The sequence below is a fragment of the Teleopsis dalmanni genome, chromosome 2 (genome assembly GCF_002237135.1).
Source record: "Teleopsis dalmanni isolate 2A chromosome 2, ASM223713v2, whole genome shotgun sequence".
Classification (NCBI taxonomy): Eukaryota; Metazoa; Arthropoda; class Insecta; order Diptera; family Diopsidae; genus Teleopsis; species Teleopsis dalmanni.
The window spans coordinates 131,968,904-131,992,496 of record NC_051847.1 but is presented as its reverse complement, the minus strand read 5'-3'; the positions used below and the strand labels follow the sequence as shown (position 1 = coordinate 131,992,496).

The 23,593-nt window shown below is 31.5% G+C and overlaps 2 protein-coding genes across 2 annotated transcripts in view; one reads left to right on the top strand and one right to left on the bottom strand.

The window, feature by feature from the left end:
* Positions 1-23,593, top strand: part of LOC119675721 (furin-like protease 1) — a 173,547-nt gene that overhangs the window by 24,668 nt on the left and 125,286 nt on the right. Inside the window, exon 3 of the mRNA XM_038086928.1 lies at positions 22,743-22,747. The gene's annotated coding sequence lies outside the window, so the exon portion shown is untranslated. The remainder of the gene's footprint in view (positions 1-22,742; positions 22,748-23,593) is intronic.
* Positions 15,647-17,795, bottom strand: LOC119679038. The gene is made up of 2 exons (XM_038091182.1): positions 15,823-17,795; positions 15,647-15,733 (listed from the first exon to the last, which is right to left on the bottom strand). Exon 1 carries the CDS (start codon positions 17,226-17,228, stop codon positions 15,966-15,968), a length of 1,263 nt encoding a protein of 420 aa, XP_037947110.1. The 5' UTR covers positions 17,229-17,795; the 3' UTR covers positions 15,647-15,733; positions 15,823-15,965.

Here is a 23,593-nt window from a genome sequence, read left to right as displayed (position 1 = left end):
ATATCGAACATTTTAATAATTACTGCAATTAAAACTTTTAATTGTGTTTGCAAATTTAACTAACTCAAGTACTAATCTGATATTTTTAGTAACATTACGAAACTCCATAAATTATTTATTTTAATCACTGTACAGAAATTTGTATTAATTTCTATTTTACATATGATTTATAGTCTCAAAATATTTATCAATTTATGGATATATAGTGTATATCAATAGGATGTTGTATAATTGTTTGTGGTTTATGTACTCGGAAACAATACTCTCTACTTTGATAATATGTATTTGAAGAAATATTATAGGAACCGAAAAATCTAAATAAAAAAACAAAAAGAAGCAGAAAATTAAATTCTATGATAGTTATAAGAATAGGTAGCCAATCCTAATTAGAAAAAAATTGTTGTTTTTCTCATATAATTATAATATATAATTTATAATTATAAAGAAAATTTTTTGTATTATTATAAAAATTATTATTTTTTATATTATGTTTTATAATTATGAAAAAAATTTTTATTGTTCAGATGTCACTAGAGAAAAGGCATGTATAAGTAAAAATGAAATTGATGAACAACGTAATGAACATTTATAAAATAACAAAATTTGGCTAACGTCAAACAGAGTTAATGAAACATCAGAATAGAGCAAGACACATTATAATTGTAATACCAGAACAAAGTGCAGCAGATTTTGACTTGTTGGTTTTATGGAAATTTCTGGTATATTTAAGCTGTAAATAGATGATGAACACTTTGATAAAGTTTACAAACTGAAAGTAAGTTTGTGAGGCATTGAAACTTTAATAAAATGGCTTATGCTTTTTTTTTCGTTTCACAACGCAATCCTAGAATGAAACACAGTATTAGAATACAATAAACGGATAAATGGCAGTGAATTATTCCTCAATATTATTTTTTAATTAATGTAATTCTTTGCTGGTCATATAGAATATTTAAGTGCAACATTCAGAATAATTATCTCATATCTGTCAAAAAATTCGAAAAGCTTATTGAGACGTGGAAAAAGAATCGGTATGATAAGGAATAAATTGATGGAGTAAATGTAAATCTAAAATAATTGGCAATAACAATTCTTAACAAAATTTGGATCTTATTTACTTATCGATCATGTAGCCTCATTCATTCAAGCAATGCTCGTGTGCGAATGCACAGAACTAGTTTTCAAAACCACTATTAATGGTATTTTAGACAATACGTATCGATGATATTACTCATGCTCTATAGCGATCACTAACTATGTTTTTAAAACAAAGAGCGAGCATCACAGTTTTTAAAGTAGAGTCGAGTCAAGTATTTTATTATGTTCAAATATTTGTTTGGGACTAATATAAAATTTGATTGTAGAACTGTAGTTGGTATTATGTTTTCTTATGTATTGGTATAGATTTTGGTCTATATCAATAACATGCAATCCACTGTTTTAAAATAATATAGAAAATAAAAGGAATTTATTTTATTTTGTATAACAAATGCAGCTACATTTAGGTATATATCATGTTTTTAGTATAGTTAACTGCAACTTTTATCATCTTATTTTTTTAACTATAATTTGTTTTATTGAAATATACAAATATCTGTTAAGTAACTTCAATTTGCAATGCCAATATTTTTAATAGGTGTCTTAATTACTTTAGTAAATATTGTTGGGAATTTTGTTTTAAGTTGAAGCTATTTTAAAAATTAAATAAGTAAGTATTTATAAATATTATAAATAATTTATATATGTACATTTATAAACCTTAAATATTTATTTGCATTTTTTATTTGCCTCCAAAAAAGATGTAAATCAAATAATAATTATTAAATTAAAAACTTTAAATTAAAAAAACGTATTTGTGGTTAAAAAATCTTGAATTTGAAATAATCCAGAAAAACTGGTGTTGGAAACCTCAGTTCTCCACTTAACCCGCATTTAACTTGCACTTAACCCAATTTTACACGTGTTAATCCACTTTTAATATGCTTGACGCTACTTTCATCTACAGAATGTTATTCCTTCACATGTTCCATGTGGATCCACATGTGGTTGTATGTACTTGAAAATTTACATAAGAACACATCTGAAGAAAAACTGATTCTTCTCAAGAGAAAATTGAAAATAAATTTAAATGTTAATTTTTTGGCTTCTTAAGAATTTTAAATAATTTTCTTTGTCATTAACTTGACGTTGAAGACGTCAGTGCTACAAATTTACTTACATGCATATGTAAATGATTTAACACTGCTTTTCTTAATGATGCTCATGTCGAAAGAGTAATATGTAAATATGTGTTATGTTCATAAAATGAAGTAAAATATGTTGCACATGAATGCTTATGTTGCTTATTATGCGATACAGCAGCTTTACAAAAAAATCAAAAACTCAAAGCTGCAACATTCACTGGGTCATTTGCCCTAAAAATTCAATGAATTGCGTTCACGCATGCCTGGTCGTTGCTAAGTTGTTGGTTGTTGGTTGCTGCTTACTGATAGCCGGTTGCCAGTTGCCAGTTGTCAGTTGCCATTTACCATTTACCAGTTGTTGCAACTTACTGGTGTACACTCCATTGTGGTTGTACGAATATTAATGTCATGGTAAGATTGTTGCTCCTGTTGCACTAACTGTAACACCAGCAGCGATGGAAATGTTGTGCCAATAAACGACATTGAAAACGTAAAATGTTGCACAAATCAAAACGACATGTTGCAAAATAGTCTCATTAACCAAACAAAAAAAAAAAAATAAAAAAAAATGAAAGAAATAAAAACTGAGTTATTGAAAGAAAAATTGCAATATCGTAGCAATTGTTGCTGCTTAAGCAGATAAACTGTTATAAATTATAGCAACCAAACTGATTGTAAAAATTGATGCAGTAAATATTCTTATTATTATTATGTACAATATTATATATTTGTGTGTTATATATACGAGTACAAAACATATTCTTCTATATAAATTTTTTTTATTAATATATATTTTTCGTTTCATTAACGCCGACGTACTAGTATATTTAAGTTGTTGTTTTTCTGAGTGTATATTTGTGCTTTAAATTAGCGCCTTTATAATTTTTGCTGTCCAAATCACATGTGCAAGTACCAGTACGGTCAGCGCATTTACAATGGTCTTCAAATATTGAATTTATGATTTGTTGCAAAGTTCATTGAATTCTACAGTAAATACCACAATTTCTTATCTAAACAATGTTCAGCTCAAATGTGTTAAATGGCTTTGGAAAATAAGATCTAAAAATAATATTTGTTCCAAATACTCGTATCAGATATGTTTAAATTGCGAGATTGATATGTTAGCAAGTTCCAAGTATTTGCTTTTTGTGAGAATGTTGTTTTTATTTTTTGACATATATCAATTTACAGTTACATAATTTGTATCTTCATGTATGTTTAATTTTCATACTGATTTAAGATGATATTTCTTATAGCACAAGATAATTAGAAACTTAAGTGACCTAGTTTTTCTGTTGATGGTATGAAAGCAACTAAAGCCGCTTTATTATCAAATTTAAAATATCAAAGAATTATCTTCTAATATCTCTTATTTTCATTAAAAATAGTTGAGAAATTTGATTCTCTTCATATTCTTGGTATTCTTGATAGACGTAGTTATGGTTTCTATTATATGTAGTGTGGCTATAGCACTCCAATGCTGATTAAATTGAATGCTCCTTTAATAGTATAATATGGTATAATATATATAATATGATATAATAATATGGTCTACTAAACACTAGAATTTATATGATTTCTTTAAAGTACGCAATTGAGAACGATACGAACTTCATTTCTTAGATAATTTTTAGAAGTATTCGCGGTGTTTTTGGTACATTTTTGTACAAAATTTTTTTATCTACTTTCTTCACCAAATGGCCTACCAAAGTGAAGAAGCATCTTTGCTATCGAAATTTCCGAAATGAAATTAGCTAAAATATGCCGTAGTTTCACCTTGTTTATAGTAATAAAGCATTATATAGCATATTTCTTAAGATATTCTATTAATTTTTAAATCAATATAATTCTTTACACTAGCGACTAATTAAACAACTGCTTTCACAAAAAAATGTAGCCTGGAATGTTATCTTTAAAACACTTGTCTATTTAGATTAAAGTTGTTACCCATGTACCAACACCAGCTGGTGACAAAAAATCGTAGCAACTCTTCAACTAAACTAAACATTAGATTGATATGAAATTTTGACACATGCAGTTTGAAGATGGTCTCTTTGACATGGAGCTAATAGTAGTCAGTAATATGTCAATTTATAAACAAATTATGTGCTTTATAGTTTTATAAAGTCAATCTCCAATTGGGATGTATTGGACTCAAAGAAAGCTTTCTGTATTTTAAATATTGATCTATAAACTCGCTATGTAATAATACTGTTACTTAAGCAGAGTTAAATATGTGTCTTAAGATGTCTTTTTTGAAACATAAACATATCCTTTTGAAACGGTTTCCATATGTAAAGGAATTGTTTGGATAAAAGCATATATTTCTATCTTATATTGCAAAACAGTGGTAACTGAGAACCGAACGTGTTATTTGAAAAATTAAAGTTTAATTTGAAGCCTCTAGCAGTTAATTTTATTATTTTAATTTGTAATTCTTATTCATAATTTGTGTATGAATAAGAGATGTTATGAGTTAAACAACAAACACGGCTACAGACTTTACCTGCTCGCGCTCTAGAGCATCTTGATTTTGGTAACCTAATTTCGACTCAATATAGTTCAAGCTATACCGCTGTCAAAAAAATTGACGGACTGTTTAACACGGTCCGTCAAATGTTGTAAAGCAACAATTATCAGATGCTGGATAGTATTAACGTAACATTTTTTTGACTTTTACAATATATATTTCTAGTGTTTGATATGGGGTTATACTGCGGTATTCATAGTAAATGAAGGGCACAAATGTTTTCAAAAACATTATTTCTAATATATTGTAATTCATGTGATTGTATAACATTCAATTCTTGATTAAACAATTAAAGCAGAAGAAGGGTGCGTCATAGGAGATATTTGACAATTACAGCCATATTAAATAAGTATTTCTATTTAAAGTAGTACTGTATCAACAACATTAATGGAATTGAAATTAATTAATTGAAAGAAAATATGAATATTACTAACTTACGTGTTCCGTGCAGCTGGTTTATTACCACTACTTGGTAGTTCTGATTCATGTCATATCGTTGATAAAATGATTAATTTTAATCTTTCGAAGACACAGGCGTTCTCTATCATGGTAGTCGTCACTATTGATTAATATTACTGACATACTTTTAAGATTGTTAATATTGGATATGTTAAATTTAATTAGATTTGTTCAGAAAATAGTCTCAATTTCTATTTAGTATAACAAAGATAATTTATTTAAAAAAATAGCACAACTGGAGTTAATGAAAAATGGCCAAATACGTGTACGTATTAATTTTCCCTTGACTTATTGTGCACAATTATTGTTCTGCATATTAATAATCGAATGCTCCTTGTGTATTACACGAATATTCAGAATTCCTATCATTTAATTACAAGAATTTAAAACATTTACATGTCCACAACTATAAATTCCAGTGTCACCCTTCGTTGATGTGTTCCACAACAACGTCACAGCGTGAATAAAATATTTTACGATTTCACGAGCAACAAAAGTATCTGCATCTGTAGTTGCACTATTAGGGTGCGTCAGTGGCATCTCACCACAAGTCAAATGCCAACAACTGGTACAAGTAATTAATGTTGTTTAAACACTAGACGTGCTGAATTTTAAAATATATTTTCCTTTGGAATTTTGTATTTATTTTAAATATTTGTTGCTATTATTTTTATGTTATCCAGAAAAAAACAAAAAATTGATGCACTGCTGCGCTGCATTGCTGCATTGCTGCGTACAAATGCATATTTGGGATGCACTTAATTACATTTATGCCAGAGGGCAAAGAGTTTGATTCATAAATGTGGTGGGAAATGGGTCGGGGAAATGGAAAATCACTTTGTAATAACCGGAAAAAAATATTTTATTACAACTTGAAATGAAGTGAAGTTGTAAATTTAAAGTGAAGTTTTACGCTTTAAAATAACATGGGCAAATTTGCAGTCTTCAATTTCACTGCACATAATAATAATAATTTTTTTCCATTCACATTTTCTCATATTCATGCTCGTTTTCTGGTAAATAAAAGCGAATTAACTTAAAATGCACTTAATTTTTTTTTCTTCTTGGTTTTATATGCTAATTTACGCATCTATAGACATCAACAAGTCGTCATCATTAACTCGTGTAGTTAATTATGTTAAACATTAAGTTCATTATTATAATGCAACTTCATGATTATGTGTACAATATTCAACTTATCCCAACTTTTTATTTTAAATTTAGGTTTACTATATATAGAGGCTCTTCATAGAGAAATACAGATTTTTGTGTGTGTATGCACGAGATGTACGAGATGTACGAAATGAAAGGGGGAGAAAAGGAAAACCTTTAAAAATAGAAAGTAGTCCACTTTTACGTATTTAGCAAAACTTTGTTTTTAATTTATTTATCTTAAAAGTGCACTTTAAATTCATTTCTCTCTCATCATGTTAATAGTGTTTTCATTTCAACATTTTGCCCTCGTCAATTTCTCAACTACGAAACTATGAGCGGACGTAAAAGGAAAATTGCCTATGGCATTCCATAGCCTAGGCTGAAAGGGAAACAAATAATATGACAAAACAAAAATTTGCACAAAAATGTTACTATAACTATAACTTCTCGACTGTGGAACTATATAAGCATGTGTAAATCCCTGCTACCCTTTTTTGCTTAATACTCATTTTCATACAAATTAGCTACATTGAATTTGTTTTTAGACATTTTTCGTTTTTGTTTTTTCAACTATATTTTGGCTTGATTTTTTGGCATTTTTTCACTTCAATATATTTGTATCTTGTATCTTATATAAAATCCTTTTTTACATTCAATTTGATTTGGTAACCAAACCATGTCTGTCCTTTCGTTAACCTCAAAACATGTTCCAACAAATGTGAATTTAGTATTTTTACTTTTTGTTGTGGTTGTTGTTATTGTTGTTATTGTTGTTGTTGTTGGTTTTGTTTTTGTTTACTGTGGTATCCTACGCTATTATTTGTATCTGTGCTCCTCTTTATATTATGTGAAATGTAATCAAATTTGTATTGATAAGGGTTTTTTTTTATTTTCCTGGCGGGATGACCCTAATTTCCTGAGTTATGCTAAAAATCTGCTAAATTTTGTTTTAAATTTTATTATATTTTGTGAGAAAATAAAATTCTTTCTAAACATGCCAATTTAATGCTTTTAACATGAAATTCAATTAAATTATACAAATGATATGAAAATATTTTCTTGGGTTGGAATTCAAAAAAACAAATAGCAATATACAGTAGCGTAATTAAGTTGAAAGATAGTTTATTTATTCAGAAAATAATAAGAGAAAAATTTTATACTGAAAATATATAATTATTATTAAAATATAAAAATATATAACAAAGTAAGAAAAAACATGTACGGGGATTTTTAAACAAGAAAAACCCTGCAACCTACATATATTATGATAATAAATAAAAAAATAAGTAAATAAGTAAAAAACAAACAAAAATAAAAAAACAAAAAAAGCAGAAAAAAAATCTGCGATCTAAATATATAAATATATTATTATTACATATTATTATTATATGTTATTATTATATGTTATAATAATATATATGTATTATATATTGTTATTATTATATGTATTATATATTGTTATTATTATATTTATTATGTATTATAATAAATATAATTTTATTATAAATTAAAAATATATAAAATATTATAAAAAACATGGATGTGGAATTTTGAACGAGCACAAATACCGTGATTTTTACAAGAAGTCAGTCGCTTTGTAAATAGTAGACTCATATATTATATTTCTTCTTAATTGTCTGAAGAAAAACTATCTGTGGTCTTCAGATTATCTTACTATTGCCTTTGTTTCAATTTGAATACAGATTTATTTTTTTGTCGTAGAATAGAAATTTGAATTATATCATAATTTTTTCTAGGAGAAATTAAAACTAATAATCAAAATTTTGTATTACTGACAGATATATTTTATTTACAGCGTATGACTGTTCGTTATGGATTAGTTAGTTAGTTAGTTGTCTTGCTTGATCGGGTGATGCCTTTCTGTTTACCGTAATAAGCAATTATGTAAGCAGATTCCTTAATCTTACTTTAAAAAGCAGAAACAGACACTGATGGGTAGTGCTAAAGTCATCCTGTTGATTTCATTTTGCTTAAAGTATATTTTGTTTTCACTGATGAGTAGTTCGAGAAACTGTTGAGAAACTACTGCTTACAAGTCTAGTCACGCATTATAAATACATTTTATTTAATACTGTGGGCCATTTTATGCGATCTTGCACTGCATTCGATGCTTCGTTCATTGTTTGTCAGCCATCTTTTTCGTTTTCTACTTCCGTTTACATTGCTTTTTACAATAAGTTAATCCAAGGTAACTTGCTAAGTGATCAGAATAAGTTAGATATCGATTAGAGATTAATTTTGTACTGATCGTTTTAAGCGTTGTTTAGCTTATTTAGTTTTTATTGACTGTAAGAGGCTTTTACATTTCAGTTGATCGTTAATGATTTTATTTACACAAGATGTGTTTTTCATATTAATAATTAGTTATTGTTAGTGTTATTAGTATTATTAACCTGTGGAAAAGATATTCCAACAACATTTATTTTTAACAAATGCCTCTTCCGTATGATAATATATGTATTTTATAACCTATAGAAACATAAATTAATTGATCGGAAGAGATAAATGTTTTTCTATATAATATTTCCCTTTTCTTACTTTAAAAGTGCGATAAAAAATATTTTATGAACATACGAATAACACGTAGATTTGTTCGGTTTTTGTATACTAAATATAAAATAAAAAATATGGTATAATTGAAAAACAACAGTACGCAGAACTTTGAAGTGGGAGAATATAAGTTTGAAGTAGTGGAACATTTCAATTATCTGGGGATATATATAACAAAGTAAATGATTGTTACTGCTAAGTTGTTTGACCTATACGAGCCTTGAAATATTTTCGAATACAATATCAAAGGGATCTTATCATTGGAAAAATAACCAGTGCTAAAATGGAATAAGATTACGAAACTAAAAAAGTATGCCCGAAAATAGAGCAAAATGGGAGATATAGAGTACAAGATCATTTAGATTATATTATTAATGTAAGATGATAACATTTTAGAGCCCATATATTTACAATCTTACCACATATTTCTTTACCATAGAATTCATAATTAATTGATAATAAGGCGCTTAGTCATCTTTTTAAAAAAAATTTATTGTATGCAGTCAACATTTTTTATTAAATTGTAATCGACAGACGTCTGTATCAATAAAGACTGATTTTGAATTTTTTAAAATACTTTTCAACTTTAAATATTGCGTAGTGCTCTTGTTTGGTTAGTTGGTTGAAGAGCTTACTCAAGCCATAAGTCCAATAAGCGCTTTGCACCATTTTAATGCTAAATCTTCGTTATTTGATTGGTTGTTTGAGAGCGCACAAGCTAAGTTCAATTCTGTATATTTGCGGCTTCGAAATCTCTGTAGGTTGTTAGTGTGAGGTTAGTAGTTTACATACCTGCTGTCACTGTTCTCTGGTTTGTAGCAGAGGGTATGAAGAATGAAAATGAGGAAAAGATCTATTCACTTCTGGCTGGTTCAACCTTCAGTCTAAAAACAGAATCAGAAATAGAAAATATTTTATTTAATCTTATCAGCAATGATGTCTGCTTAAGATTGTTTCCTGCCCATAATGTACTGCTCGTTTCACATGTTGCAAGACTTTCCCATCGATGATCGCATATCGACCTCTCCAGGGTTTTGATTTTAATTAGTTTTTTTTGTTATATTAAGTAGCTCAAGAACCGTTTCAGTTTTTAAAAAAGTAATGATGTCATATTAATCATACTTTAGGTTTTAATAATCTTTTATTATTGTGTTGTATTTATTTGTTGAAATTGCAGTTTAAACTGTAATTTTTGCAGAATTTTCTTGGAACTTTTATAATTACAAATCATTTCTGTTTTAATGACTTTAATTACTGATTCATTTTTCATAAATATTTTACAGATTTCCAAAAAAGATTTTTGCTATAGCACAAAAAAAAAAAATATATTCAATTATATAAACCACGTATAATTTCAAATTATTTTTGCTCAATTAAATTGTAAATAAAAGGCACAATTAAAAGCAATTGTTTGCTATCTATAGTAAATACAAAAAAAAAAAACGAAACAAAATAAATAATAATCAAAAACAAATTTTATATGATAATTCTGTAAATCACAGTTAACAATTATTAACAATTACAATTGACAGCAGCTCATGAGGCCAGCAAACAACAGCCATACCAATTTTAATTCCTGGACAACCTATTAACACCCTCAACATTTTATTATGGCCAATACTAATCTCGCCAGGATATCAACCATAAAAAACCCACAAAATAAAATGGCAATATTTTATGCGAAATTCGAAGTATGAGTGTTGTATATCGGAATGGTTGGTTAAGGCAAACAAAGACCATGAAAATTTCGAATAATTAAAATAATTGATTTACTGGTAAATTAAAATAAATTTTGCTTGAGACAAAGAGGAGATAACCGAAGACAAGCGAAGAGTTTACAAGTAAACAAAAATTATGTAGGCAACAAACTCTCAAGATAAATAAAACCGTGAAACCACAAAAACAAAAGTTAAGTCATTGCAAAAATGTTGCATGAATGAATTTTTATTGTAGTTCTTTAGGAATTTAATTGAAATTCAAACTTTTAGGACACTTGAGTACATGGAGTACAACGTATCGAATGAGTAACAATTTTAACTTGAAGCAAAATTGCATGAAATTCACAATGTGCGAGCACATAAGAAAGAGTGATGGAAACCACATAGTTCTTGGTTGGGAGCAATTTTCAAGTATTTTGTGCAAATAACATAAGGTTGTGGTGCGAAAATCAATAAAACTCTTATCAGCAAATAGTTTTTTTTAGTTAATTTATAAATTAGTTAAGCAGTTTTAAATATACATTTAAAGAAAGCATGTATATTAAAATTTCCTTGACATTTGTATTTTTTTATTGCCTTTGAAAAGTTTGCAATTGAGATTTTTAATTGGCTGGTTAATAGTTATATTATATTTTATAATTTGAACGGATTCACTATATTAGTTATCAATACTTCTTACTATTATTATTTTTTATTTAATTAACTTTATTTGCATTTATCTTTATGCACAATGCACTATTAAGCTATTGCAATTAAGCAATTGGATAACATGGACAGGAATTAGCTCCCATAGTGAGCTACTATATTTTATTGGGTGTTAGTAAAATGTACACTAAGATACTGGTTATTTTCATCTGCATTCAACATTTTTATATGTTTCGTTCCGATTATCTATATTTATTTTACACTTAATATACAAATAGGGAACTTAATAAAATTATAATAATGTAATATATCACAATAATATATTTAGAAATTTATTTTATTATAACAATAATGCAATATATGACATGTAATATTAATATAAAAATAGTACTAAGTGTCTAATCACAGACAAATATATATAATTTTGTGAGAGGAACAAAGAAACTAATAAGAATAATTTATATATACTAGCGTTATTTTAGAATTAAAACGTATAATTCTAAATAAATGAAATTATTTAGATATTCTGTGCACTTGACCTATTCTGTGCACTTGACAGATTTGTCAAATTCTTTAATAAAATTTTTGATTTTTATAAAGCAGAAAGCTTTTTGGTATTCTGGACACATCTTGACAAATTTCAAAGCTCAAGTACCTAGTGCTTCTCACCACACTATGGTGTAAAGTGTTTTGTATAGAAAACTGTTCGTTATGGTTCGTAAGTGTTCGTAAAAAATGCTTGAAGAGAGCACATATTTTAAGTTGCCAAAGCATTTTTCATGCATTCAAATAACAATAAAAAATATGCTTGTAAAGAGCGTATATTTTAGTTAAGAATATTTGTCATGCATGCACAAAATAAAAAATGCTTAAAAAGAGCATATTTTTATAGTTGTCAACAGCATTTGTAGTATTGACAACTAACAAGGTAAAGAGCTTTTTATTTATGTCACAGAATACCAAAACCTTTACAGTCAATTTTGACAAGTGTCAATGTTTGACAAGTTTATAAAAGAAAAAGAAGAAGGGTTGGGAAGTAGTCTCCGCGTCACTGCATCCTCGAGGATTATTGTGACATACCCACTTCAGTTCCATAGACGAGTAGCAGTTAAGAATGCCAGTATGTCCTTTGGAGAGATGTTGCCTACTTCCGTTATAAGCGGATAGGCAATGGATAAGTAGCGAAGTCTGAGTCTTGCAAGACTATCACAGTGACACAATATGTGTTCTGCTGTTTCCTCTTCTTCGTAACAAAGTCTACAGCTATCGTCTCCAGTAATACCTAGATTCAATAAATGTTTTTTAACTCCGCAGTGTCCAGTTAAAAAACCTGTGACAAGTCGGATGCCACTTCTGTTCGGCATAAGTAGCTCCCTAGTTCTGGCTTTTGATCGAAACGGCATGGATTCTTTTGCTTGTCTGCAGGTAATTGTATTATCCCAATCATTCTGAGCTGCTTTTTCCAACCATTCATTAGTTTTAAGTTTGAAAAAGCTCCACGAAGGCCCGCAGAATGGTTGTGGCCCAATATGGTATGAGGCCGCCCCTTTTCTCGCTAGTTCATCTGCTTTTTCGTTTCCCTCAAAACCGCTGTGCCCTGGAATCCATATTAAGTGGACTCTGTTCTTTTCAGCAAGGTCTTTGAGAAGTAGAAGGCATTCCCACACTATTTTTGAGGTTACTCGAGGTGAGCGTAGTGCCAGGAGTGCCGATTTACTGTCAGAAAAGATATATATGTTTTTTCCCGTGACGGGTTTACCTTTATATACCCTGAGACATAATTCAATTGCGTGTACTTCAGCGTGAAAAACTGAGTTTTCTTTACTCATACTCGCAAATATTTCCTCTTTAGGTCTTACTCCATATACTCCCGCCCCCACTCCTTCCATCGTTTTGGAGCCATCCGTGTACCACAGATGGTAGTCTCCAGCGAATGGAGGTATGTTCCGTTCCCATTCATTTCTGTCTGGTATTAGTATTAGGAACTTTTGGTGAAAGTTGAATTTAGGTAAGCAAATGTCAGATATGGTGATATTTAGTCCTTCCTCTCTTTGCATTTCCCTACCTAACAGGGAGTTATCGAGTAGTCTTGTTGATTGATTGCTAGTCAACTGTAGCTTGGCCATAAAAGTCATTGCTTCCTTTTTGACTAGAAGGTGAAGTGGCGGGAGCCCCAATGCAACCTCTAGGGCTGCTGTCGGGGTAGTTCTCATCGCTCCACTTGTCATTATGCAGGCTAATCTCTGCAGCTTGCGAAGTTTATCTATTACAGTCTTCTGTTGTGCTTTTTTGTACCAGATAGCTGACCCATAAGTTACAATTGGTCTGGCAATAGATGTGTACATCCAAAGGCTGAGTTTTGGATTAAGGCCCCAGTGCTTACCAATGAGGTTTCTGCTGGTCCATAATGCCTCTCTGGCTCTTCGTATGACATTGTCTACATGAGAATTCCACGTCAACTTCTCATCTAGAATCATTCCCAGGTATTTTACTTGGGTAACGGATGATAGCTCTTCTCCATTTAGGAATGGGTAATTGGAAAGTACTCTCTTCCTTTTCTTTGTGAAGACTACCAGACTTGTTTTCTTAGGATTTACATTTAATCCTACTTCACTGCACCATCTACTAACGATGTTCAGGGCTTGTTGAAGTCGATATGAGATCATGTCTTCATATTTACCCCTGACAAGTATGACTATATCGTCAGCATAGCCTTGTGCCTCGAAATGTTTGGCACTGAGTCGATGTAAGAGCTCGTCTACTGCAATTGACCACAGGAGTGGGGATAATACACCCCCTTGTGGGCATCCTTTTACAGTATGTGCTTTTATTTCGGCATTGCCGAGAGTGGATTTAACCATTCTATTTCTTAGTACATTGCTTATCCATGTGCGTGTCGTATCATCTACTCTTCTGTCATGGAGGCATCTTTCGATATGTGAGTGATCAGTATTATCAAACGCTCCCTCAATATCAAGAAAGCATCCCACCGCATATTCTTTGCAATCTACAGACTCCTGTATTTTATTAGTAAGACTGAGTAATGCATGTGTGGTGGATTTATTTTGTTGGTAGGCGTATTGGTTGGCGTGGAGTGGATTTATAGATAAATACTCTTCCCTTATATGCCTTTCCACTATCTTCTCCATAGTTTTTAAAAGAAATGTAGTCAAACTTATAGGCCTATGGGATTTAGGAAGTTCGCTAGGTTTACCTCCTCCTTTAGGTATGTATTTGACAATTGCTTCCTTCCAATTAGTGGGAATGATTCCCATCGCCAGCCCAGCTCTAAAGATATTAATGAGGTAGGGCATAAGGTCAGTTAGTCCCTTTTGTAGGAGTGCTGGAAATATTCCGTCTGCTCCAGGAGCTTTGAAAGGAGAAAATGAGTTGATCGCCCATTTAATTTTATCTTCAGTGAAGATTTTACGAGCAATCTTCCAGCCATTGTTTCTGGGCCTTTTGGTCACCAGGGAACTAAGCTGGGAGATTGATTGGTCGTAAATTGTAGATCCCGGAAAGTGTACTTCTGTTAGAAGTATAAGTGACTCTTTGCAGTCATTGGTATAAAGACCATCAGGTCGTTTTAGAAGCCCAATGGGATTAGTGTGGCTTTTCGAGATAACCCTGTGGATTTTTGCGCTATTGCTTAAGTTTTGAATCTCTGAGCAAAAGCCTCTCCATGATTCTCTTTTTGCCCTTCTAATTTCTTTATTGTAGGCGGTGAGGGCATTTTTATAATTGTCCCATTCACCGTTGGTTTTTGCCTTGTTGAAGAGTCTCCGGGATTCGACTCTTAGCTTGGCTAACTTTTTATTCCACCATGGTGCACTTCTGTTGCCGGTCTTATTTTTCACCGGACAGGCCCCATGGTAGGCATTTATAATAGTTGTGCTTAAGGCAGCATCAGCTATTTCTAAATCATGAATATTTTTTATCGTATGTTTATTACTGCCTAGATTGGCCTTGAGTTCGTCAGTATAAAGATCCCATTCTGTGGCCCTAGGCACCCTATACGATTCCCTTATCTTCATATTTAGATCAATATCAAATCTAATCTGACGATGATCAGATATGGATGTTTCTGCTGAAACATTCCAGTTTTTGATAAAATGTTTTATAAATTGTGTTGCTAGGGTGATGTCTAATACCTCTTCCCTGATTCTGTTTATAAAAGTGGGCTTATTGCCCGTATTCAAAATATATAGGTTGTTACCAGTTATAAATTCAAATAGACACTCACCTCTTTTATTGATGTCGGTGCTGCCCCAGATCGTGTGGTGTGCATTAGTGTCACTTCCAACGATGAGTTGCCTCTTGCTTTTAACACTGTAGTCTACTAGTCCTTTCAGTGATAGGAAGTCCAGGTCTTGGGAGTTTCCAGGTAGGTAAGATGAGCAGACAATGAGCTCTGTCTTACTTACTGGGGTGTCCACAGAAATTATAGCTGCTACCTGGTCCTTGTTGGTGTGCTGTGGAATAATGAAAGCATTAATGTCATCTCTTACCACAATACAAGCACGAGGTCGACCATGGCTAGCATGATCGTACAGTAGCTTACCTTTTATTCCCTTTATCTGGTTCTCATATACATATGGCTCCTGGATAAAGGCTAGGTCAATCTTTTCAGATAGAAGTCGCTGTGTCAACACCGCCGTAGCAGCTTTGGCGTGTTGAAGATTAACCTGCAGGCACCTCATCATTTTATTGGTATCGTCCTTTACCGTTCCGCATCCACTTGGGCAATTTTGTCCCATGAGTGGGTGCTTCCTGTCGAGGGGATCTTGAAGCTGGTTTCTTTGGCCCTTGCTTCTGGTCCTTTATGCTAGATACCGGTGTGCCACCCTGCTGTTTTGAGGTGCTGGGTCCGACTTCAGTTCGGGTGCTGTCCCGTGTGACCTTAACCGTCTCACTTGGCTTATCTGCCTGTGCTTTTGAGGTACTGGGTCTATCACCTGAAAGCGGCCTTTTGGATGGAGGCACCTGTTGCTTGACGTCACTGGGTTTCTCTGTCGTAAATGGCCTTTTTCTCGTCAGTTTCTTGGGTCCAGTTGGCTCTCCCTTCACACGTACGTGAATTTGTGTGAAGTTCAGATACAGCTTCCCTGCCTGACCGACTATCCAATTTTTGGATTTTTCGTCCACTGAGATCGTAACGGTTTCCCCACCATTCTTATCTTTCTCAGTCCTGAGAATTCTCCACGATGATGTGCAAATGCCACCATTTTGTTTTTCCAATCGGGACATCAGAATTTCTGGTGGTAGCACAGCAGAGGGGGGAATAAATGTGATGCACACATAGGTTTTGGGCATCTCTTCGCCCTGAAACACTTTGAGAATAGCATCCGGGAATGGTTTGAGTTTTGGGACACAAGTGGTCAGCCAGTTCCTCGTTTCACCATTGCAGCATGTTAATGAGAGCCATCCGTCTCTGTTAACACTGGTGATGAAGCCGTAGACACTATTGTGCTTGGGAAGTTTGTCAATTTCTTCCAGGAGCTTCGATTTTATCAACTCCATTTGGTCACCAGTGAGATTCACCTCCGGATATTTCTCATGGGCGATAGCCACTTTGCAAGCATTGGCTACATCCCTGTAAGATGGAGTCGGTTTTAGCTGGTTTCCGGTAGAGCTAGATGTGTGTTGAGTGGCTTTTGGCTTTTTGGGCTGCGGGCGTTGTGTTTCTTCGGGAGATGTGTTATTAGATCTGCACCTTTTGCTGGTACTGGGTCTGTCACTTTCTCCTTCTGCTGCCAAGGAAGCTTTGTAGAGAGAGTATCGCTCTCTCTCTTTCTGCTTCGCAGTCTCCAAATCCAATCCATCCCTAATCATGGCCTTGATGCGTCTTTTCTGAGCCCCGGTGAAGTATTCCGCTTTCTTCCTGGTCTCTATGTTGCCGTCACCTGAGTTCACCATGCTCTGGGTATTAGCATTAGACGCACCGCCATCGTGGTCACCTGTGTCCATAGGACTCTAGGTGTCAATCACCGGAGAGGTGTTCCCACCGCTTGATACCATTGGTCTCTGAGCAGATGGGTTCAGATCATCCAGATCCTGAATCTTGAGAGATGCTTCAAGCCTCTTTTCAAGATTTCCTCCAACCTTCGTTGGCGAACGGAGTAGAGCTTCTTCCTCTGACTCTGTAATTATATTATTAATTGGTATATTTAGTTTATTATCCATATACAGTGTTTAATATAAGGGAAAGAACAGTCACCCAAAGCAGAGCCCCATACTTTGAGAAGGCATTAATTAAAACAGGAGAGTGCCCGGTATCCTGAGTTCATTACTAAAAGACTGGATGCACCCCTCCAGTCAAGCATCCTCGGCGTAACAGTCTACCTCAGATTTGGGGGTTTTTATAGGTATCGTACAAATTTGAAAGCTACACATATCAAAACAAATATTACTATAAATACGTACCCGGGAAGTTTTCTCTTCCCAGCCCGACAATCAGCAGTCCACCCTTGGCAGAGACATGACCATATCAAGAGCTTCCCATCAGCCTGAGAGATTGTCGCACTTACCCTTACGAGTCTGGCCTTACGATATTACTGATACTACTATTCATATATCGTAATTTGTAAACATCATAAGCTCGTCATATTTAATAAGGCTCTGTTGCCAATGGAGAATGTTCAATCATTATTGTAAAATGTAAACCTTAAGAGTCAAAAAAATTATTAAAAAAGTTTAAACAGTTCAATTACACTTAATTTAATTAAATCGAAGGTTCCAACTTAAAATTGCTTCGGTTAAAAATAGGTTCACAGTGCTTTGTCTTAATTTTTTGTTAATCTTGCCTCATTACAGCAAATATATTGTAGTTATATATTTCCTTATGATATATACTTTATCATATTCTACGTTGAGATAAATTGAAAGTTGAAAGTTGATTGCATGTTTGAAAAAATGTCTGTTTATTTCTAATAATATAATTTAAATAAGATTTTGTAATACTGTTTTTATAAGCATAAAATGATATTTCTTAATTAAGTTTACATATTGTTTGAACAAAAAACTGCTTATTTTCCATACCTCATTAATAATCCAAGTAATAAAAAAGAATACCAAAAATTTTTTATTGTTTTTTTGTTGGTAATGACAAATGTATCTTTACAAAATCCTTCGTAGCAATCTCTAATAACAACAACGCTTTATTTGCTAAACAAATTAACTGTCTCATAACATTTATAGCTATCATTGCCTCTCCTTAGTGAAGCCCTCAGAAGAAGCTTTAAATCTTCGCAATGAGACATAAAAACTTTTCCCTACTAATGATTGTTTTATGGCCAACAAAATATCATTTTCGTTCTAAAACTTTATACAATTTTTACTTCATAGAGTCAATGCAAAGCTAAACTTGTAGAAATGCAAATACATTTACCTATATGTATGTAGTATATATATCTATATTTAAAGTATATACTCTTAAGAATGTAACTATAAATTGGTCAACTTTTATGGCTGCATGAGGCGAGAAATTATTTTTTGGTATAAACTTTTTATGCCCGCAATAAAAACAAAACTAAAATGCAAAAAAAAAACCAAAAGAAAAAAAAGTGAAAAGGAAATAAAACAAAAGTCTTCGATGCAAAAGCTGTCATGATGACCGACTACTAAAGACATATGCTCTTCCATTCTTATGCCCGGAAGCTGGTAAAAGTTTTGCAATTAAAAAGCAACAGACAGACAAAAATCTACAAAAATCTTTTAGTTGAACGAAGTCACACAGATAGCGTATGAAGTACGAGTTACGGATACGAGCATCCTAAGTATAAAGCCATAAATTCTAAGAGGCACGTTCCTCGCAGCCTGCTGTGCGATTCTTGTCACTTAGTTTTGGTTTTGGGAAGGCTACGAGTTGTTGATTTTTGGTAGTTTGCTGACATGCTGACATTCGAATTTTTTTCTGCCTTTTGTTTTTATTGTAATCTCAAATTGAGTTTATTTTGGCTTTTTAATTTATAACATTATGCAGAAATCTAGTTAGTTTCTTATTCTAACCAAAAATAACGACTATAGAATATAAGTAACTGCATCCAAGATAAATAGTTAACTGCGCTTTCATTACTGTCCATGAGAATTTTGTTTTTAATTCGAAATTGTTTGAAAAAATTTATTGTTCTTGAAAGTGTTTAAATTTTCTTGTGTCTCTTATGTTGTATTCATATTTTATGTTTCCAATCCTTAAAAGTTTCAAACAATAAATGGCTATCATCGGGGACTGCCACTTTGACGTGATGAGGAAGCCCAGTAGTTACTTAGAATCTTCCGGCGATGCTACTGGTAGGGTCTTCCATGCCTCTAAGGTTGAATGAGGAGTAATGAAGCTAAGCGGAGTCCACAATGTAGCGTCGTTACTCATATTGAGCAGCTGCAAATGGTGTCTGTTCTTCAGGTTAGTAATAGCCTATTTAAAAGTGACCTGTCACTACGAGCAAAGCTTATATGTCTGACATTGCGCTTGTAACCCATCGTTAGGGCTTTGCTCTCTTCTTTAACTTTTTTCTGGAAATAAAATATGAGTCTAAACCCAGTGGAATTACAGTCTCCAAGTGATACCCGTACATATACGGCGGATCCACCTGCTGCGGCAGCAAGCACAAATATTTTTAATTATACGTCAATGTTCAATATATTATTGGATCATGTTATATTTTGGAAATATCTACGCCTCCTTCATTTCACCAAAAGTGAGAGAAAACAAACTTTCTGGTGTAGATTAAACATAATCAAGGCTTAAAAAAAATTGTTGTTTCTGTATAAATGGGCAATTTTGGTGATTTTGGTGAATCTTCAATTACCACTTTTGGAGAAGCAACTTACTTAATACTTAAGTGCGTACTATCTAAAATAAAATTTTTTGCAAGAAAAACTGTATCTTTGATTTCCTTGTATAAGTTGCAGGTTTGTTTCTTTTCGTATAATTTTCAATATTCCCCATTGACGAGAAGCAATGCTATAGACAATGTGATTGATATTAGTACATTTATAATTCTTTTTCTAATATTTTTTGCAATCACAGTGTCTGGTCACTCTATCCGGTCTTCACATTAATAATATTACAAAAATATTACTAAACATTAAAAATAATAAATTAAAGTAGCTAAAAGAGAATCAAACTACAATAAAAAAAATGGTTTTGCTTAAGATTTTTCTCAATGACTAAAAATGTTAGTTGTCGGAACACCTAGTTATGCCGTATTTTGATAATTTAGCCAACATTTAACTTTTAATGATTTCGTTTTATAACCAATATGCGATGCACATATATTTCGAAAATAACAGACATTAATTTGCAGCATCAAAAAGATCACCACGTCAATGAACACTATAGCAATTTCATAGCACTTATAATTCAAAAGCATAGGTTGCAAATGTCGACCTCTGATATTCGCATTGTTTACTCTTCTTTGAGGTATAGAACGAAACTGCTTAATATTTTTAACTTTCTCGAAAGTTCAGAATTGAACTCCTACAATTTCTTTTCGCATATCTGGAGATAATGAGATCAGTAAACCAAGTTCATGGTCATACCAGCGATCTGACGTAAAAATGATTAAACCCTCCTCTAAAGAGGTATCTCCTGACATACATACATCTCCATACATCCATGACCTCGATACATCTATAGATGAATGAGATTTTTAGATGAATACCTGTTCTTTAATGAGATCAATACCATACTGTTAATTTATATCAATGAAGTTTTTCTTGGTCTAGAGGCGTTTACGAAGAATATTTTGTACTACAAATTAAAGTTCTCTGTAAGTTTCTAAACTTGATTTAGCAATGGATAAGCCATCTTATACAAAAATATGGTTTGATTCTGTATATGTACAATCACTTTAAAGCAATACGAATATAAGACTGACTAAAGGAATATAAAGCGATAAAGATCCCCTTTTTCACTCTGGTCTGATATGCTAAGAAAAAAAAAGAAGGACCCGACAGCAAATTAATAGTTTTCCTTTTGAAGATGCCATTATATTCATTTTTTTTACTCCTCCCTATTGAATTTATTTCTCGTTTGCAGTTAAAGAGTTTTTTCTTCTATACATTGTGGTTAATTTTTTACACCTATTATTATTTCTTGTCTATATCGTCAAAATTTGTTATACTATAGTTGTTATTTATAATAATATTATTTACGTTTTCTTGTTTTGTTTCTTTGTATTATATCTGGAAGGTATCTCAGAGATACAAATGTATATATTTTAATATCCATTTTATTGTTATCGTTTATAACTTTGTATAAGTCAGTTCTTTTAGGCTGAAATCTTATAAATCTGGAAGAATTTGTAAGGTTTCTAATTAAGAGATTATTATGATAACGCTTAATACGATATATTTTTAATTAACCCTTGTATTGGATTAAGTCAAATAAAAAGCTACTGTTGATCTCCTAAATAAAATTAAAATAAATAAATTCTTATCTGCAATACAGTGTAGTTATTCTCATGCATTTGTATATACATGTATATAAAATTTCATAATAAAAGCCTTTATATGCTTTTCTATTATTTAATTTAGGTAAATAAAAACCACGAGTGTTTGCACTCTTAAATTATTTGATGCAATTTTTGTGATAATTGTTATGACATATTTTCTCTTATCTTATATTTTATTGCATTGAAGTTACTCTAATAATAAAAATGAAATCCCAAGAAATAATGTGGCTTTCTTAATTTGTAATCAGACAGAAAATTTACAAAAACAAAAAAATCTCCATTTCTTATCAAAATGTTATCTTTCAATTGCAAATTTGCCAATTGGAGTGTTGCATTTACATTGAAGCTACATTTTTAGTAAATTTATTTTATTGATGCATTACTGTTGAATTGTAATTAAACAAAGAATAAAAAATTAATATAATAAATACTGCATAAAAAATAAAAATGAAATTTCAAACCCTTCTGTGTAAACATTCTGATAAAATATGTTGACACATTAAATTTATTTAACCCAAGTGTAAATACAATTTATGCAAACACACAAACTGACAAACTCACAGATACGCAAAATCGTGCACGGAATTACTCGAGTAAATACAAAACAATTAATGTTTGCAAGTGGGTGAGATTCTATATGTCATTTGGTATCTATCTACCTCAGCAATTAGTCGTCTGTTTACTGTGATAAGCTCCATAAATTCCATTAAAAATCAAACAAAAAAAAAAAAAGAAAAAGAACTCCGTACATTTATTTGTGGATTGTGAGATACAACAGCACGTTCACAGAATTTATGCTTTTCATAAATACAAAAAGAGGAGATGATTGTGTTGAGATATGTTTTCCCTATAAACCAACAATAAAAGCATGACAACTACTTTTTGTAATGAGTTTGTTTGGTTTCAATGACTTCAAGATAAAAGTAACGCTGTCGTGACAACAAATTATCTATAGATGTAATTAAATTCTTTGCATTTAAAATTTTTAATTAATGAAATGTATTTCAATTTTTTCTTTCTTTTTCAGATACGGTAATTTAACTTAAAATCAGTGCCAAGTTCATCGTCAATTAGGAAGTTTTTCTGTATGTATGCACCTACGCATTTATGTAAAAAATTATTTTTTGGTTATTAAAAATTTTTTTTTCTATACAAAATATAAAACATTTGATACTTAACAACAAAATAATAAACATTTTTTAATATTACTAAAATATGCAACTGCATTAAATAAATTTATGAATTAAAACTAATTTTAAGTATTCAAATCACTGGGTGTTCTAAGATTTATTATTAAAAAAATTTTTTTTATTAAAAGTTTAGACGTTAAATCGCGCAACAACCGGTTCAGCGTCCAGAAGAGTCTATTTTAACAGATCCATTATTGATTACACAAAGCCAAAAAAGCTTTGTGAACAAAGTTTACAACTACATAAATCTAGAGAACCTGTTCTGGTGAAAGAAACTCCATATGTAACACGTTTGTTCTGTGCGTTATTAAAGCTGGACCGTCACAAAGAATATGCATGATAGTTTCCTCATCCTTGAGGCGTAATCTGCATTCCAGATTTTTAAGATCTATTATGTGCGTGCTACCTGATATTTCGCCTGAAAAGTATGACATTTTTGATCATTATTCATCGTTACAGAATATTGTGTCATTTAAATTAGAATTGTTTTCTTTATTGTGATTTGAAAATTATTCTGAAAAATAGAAATAATGTAAAAATTGTTGTGCGTTGATAACATATGTTACGATATGTGATTTAGATTATTAAGACAAGAGTAGATTGCTAAACTTTTTTTCACCAGAAGTAGATGTTCTATTAACCGTAGTTAAGCTGTTAAAATCCAGACCACATTCAAGGGGTGGTAAGT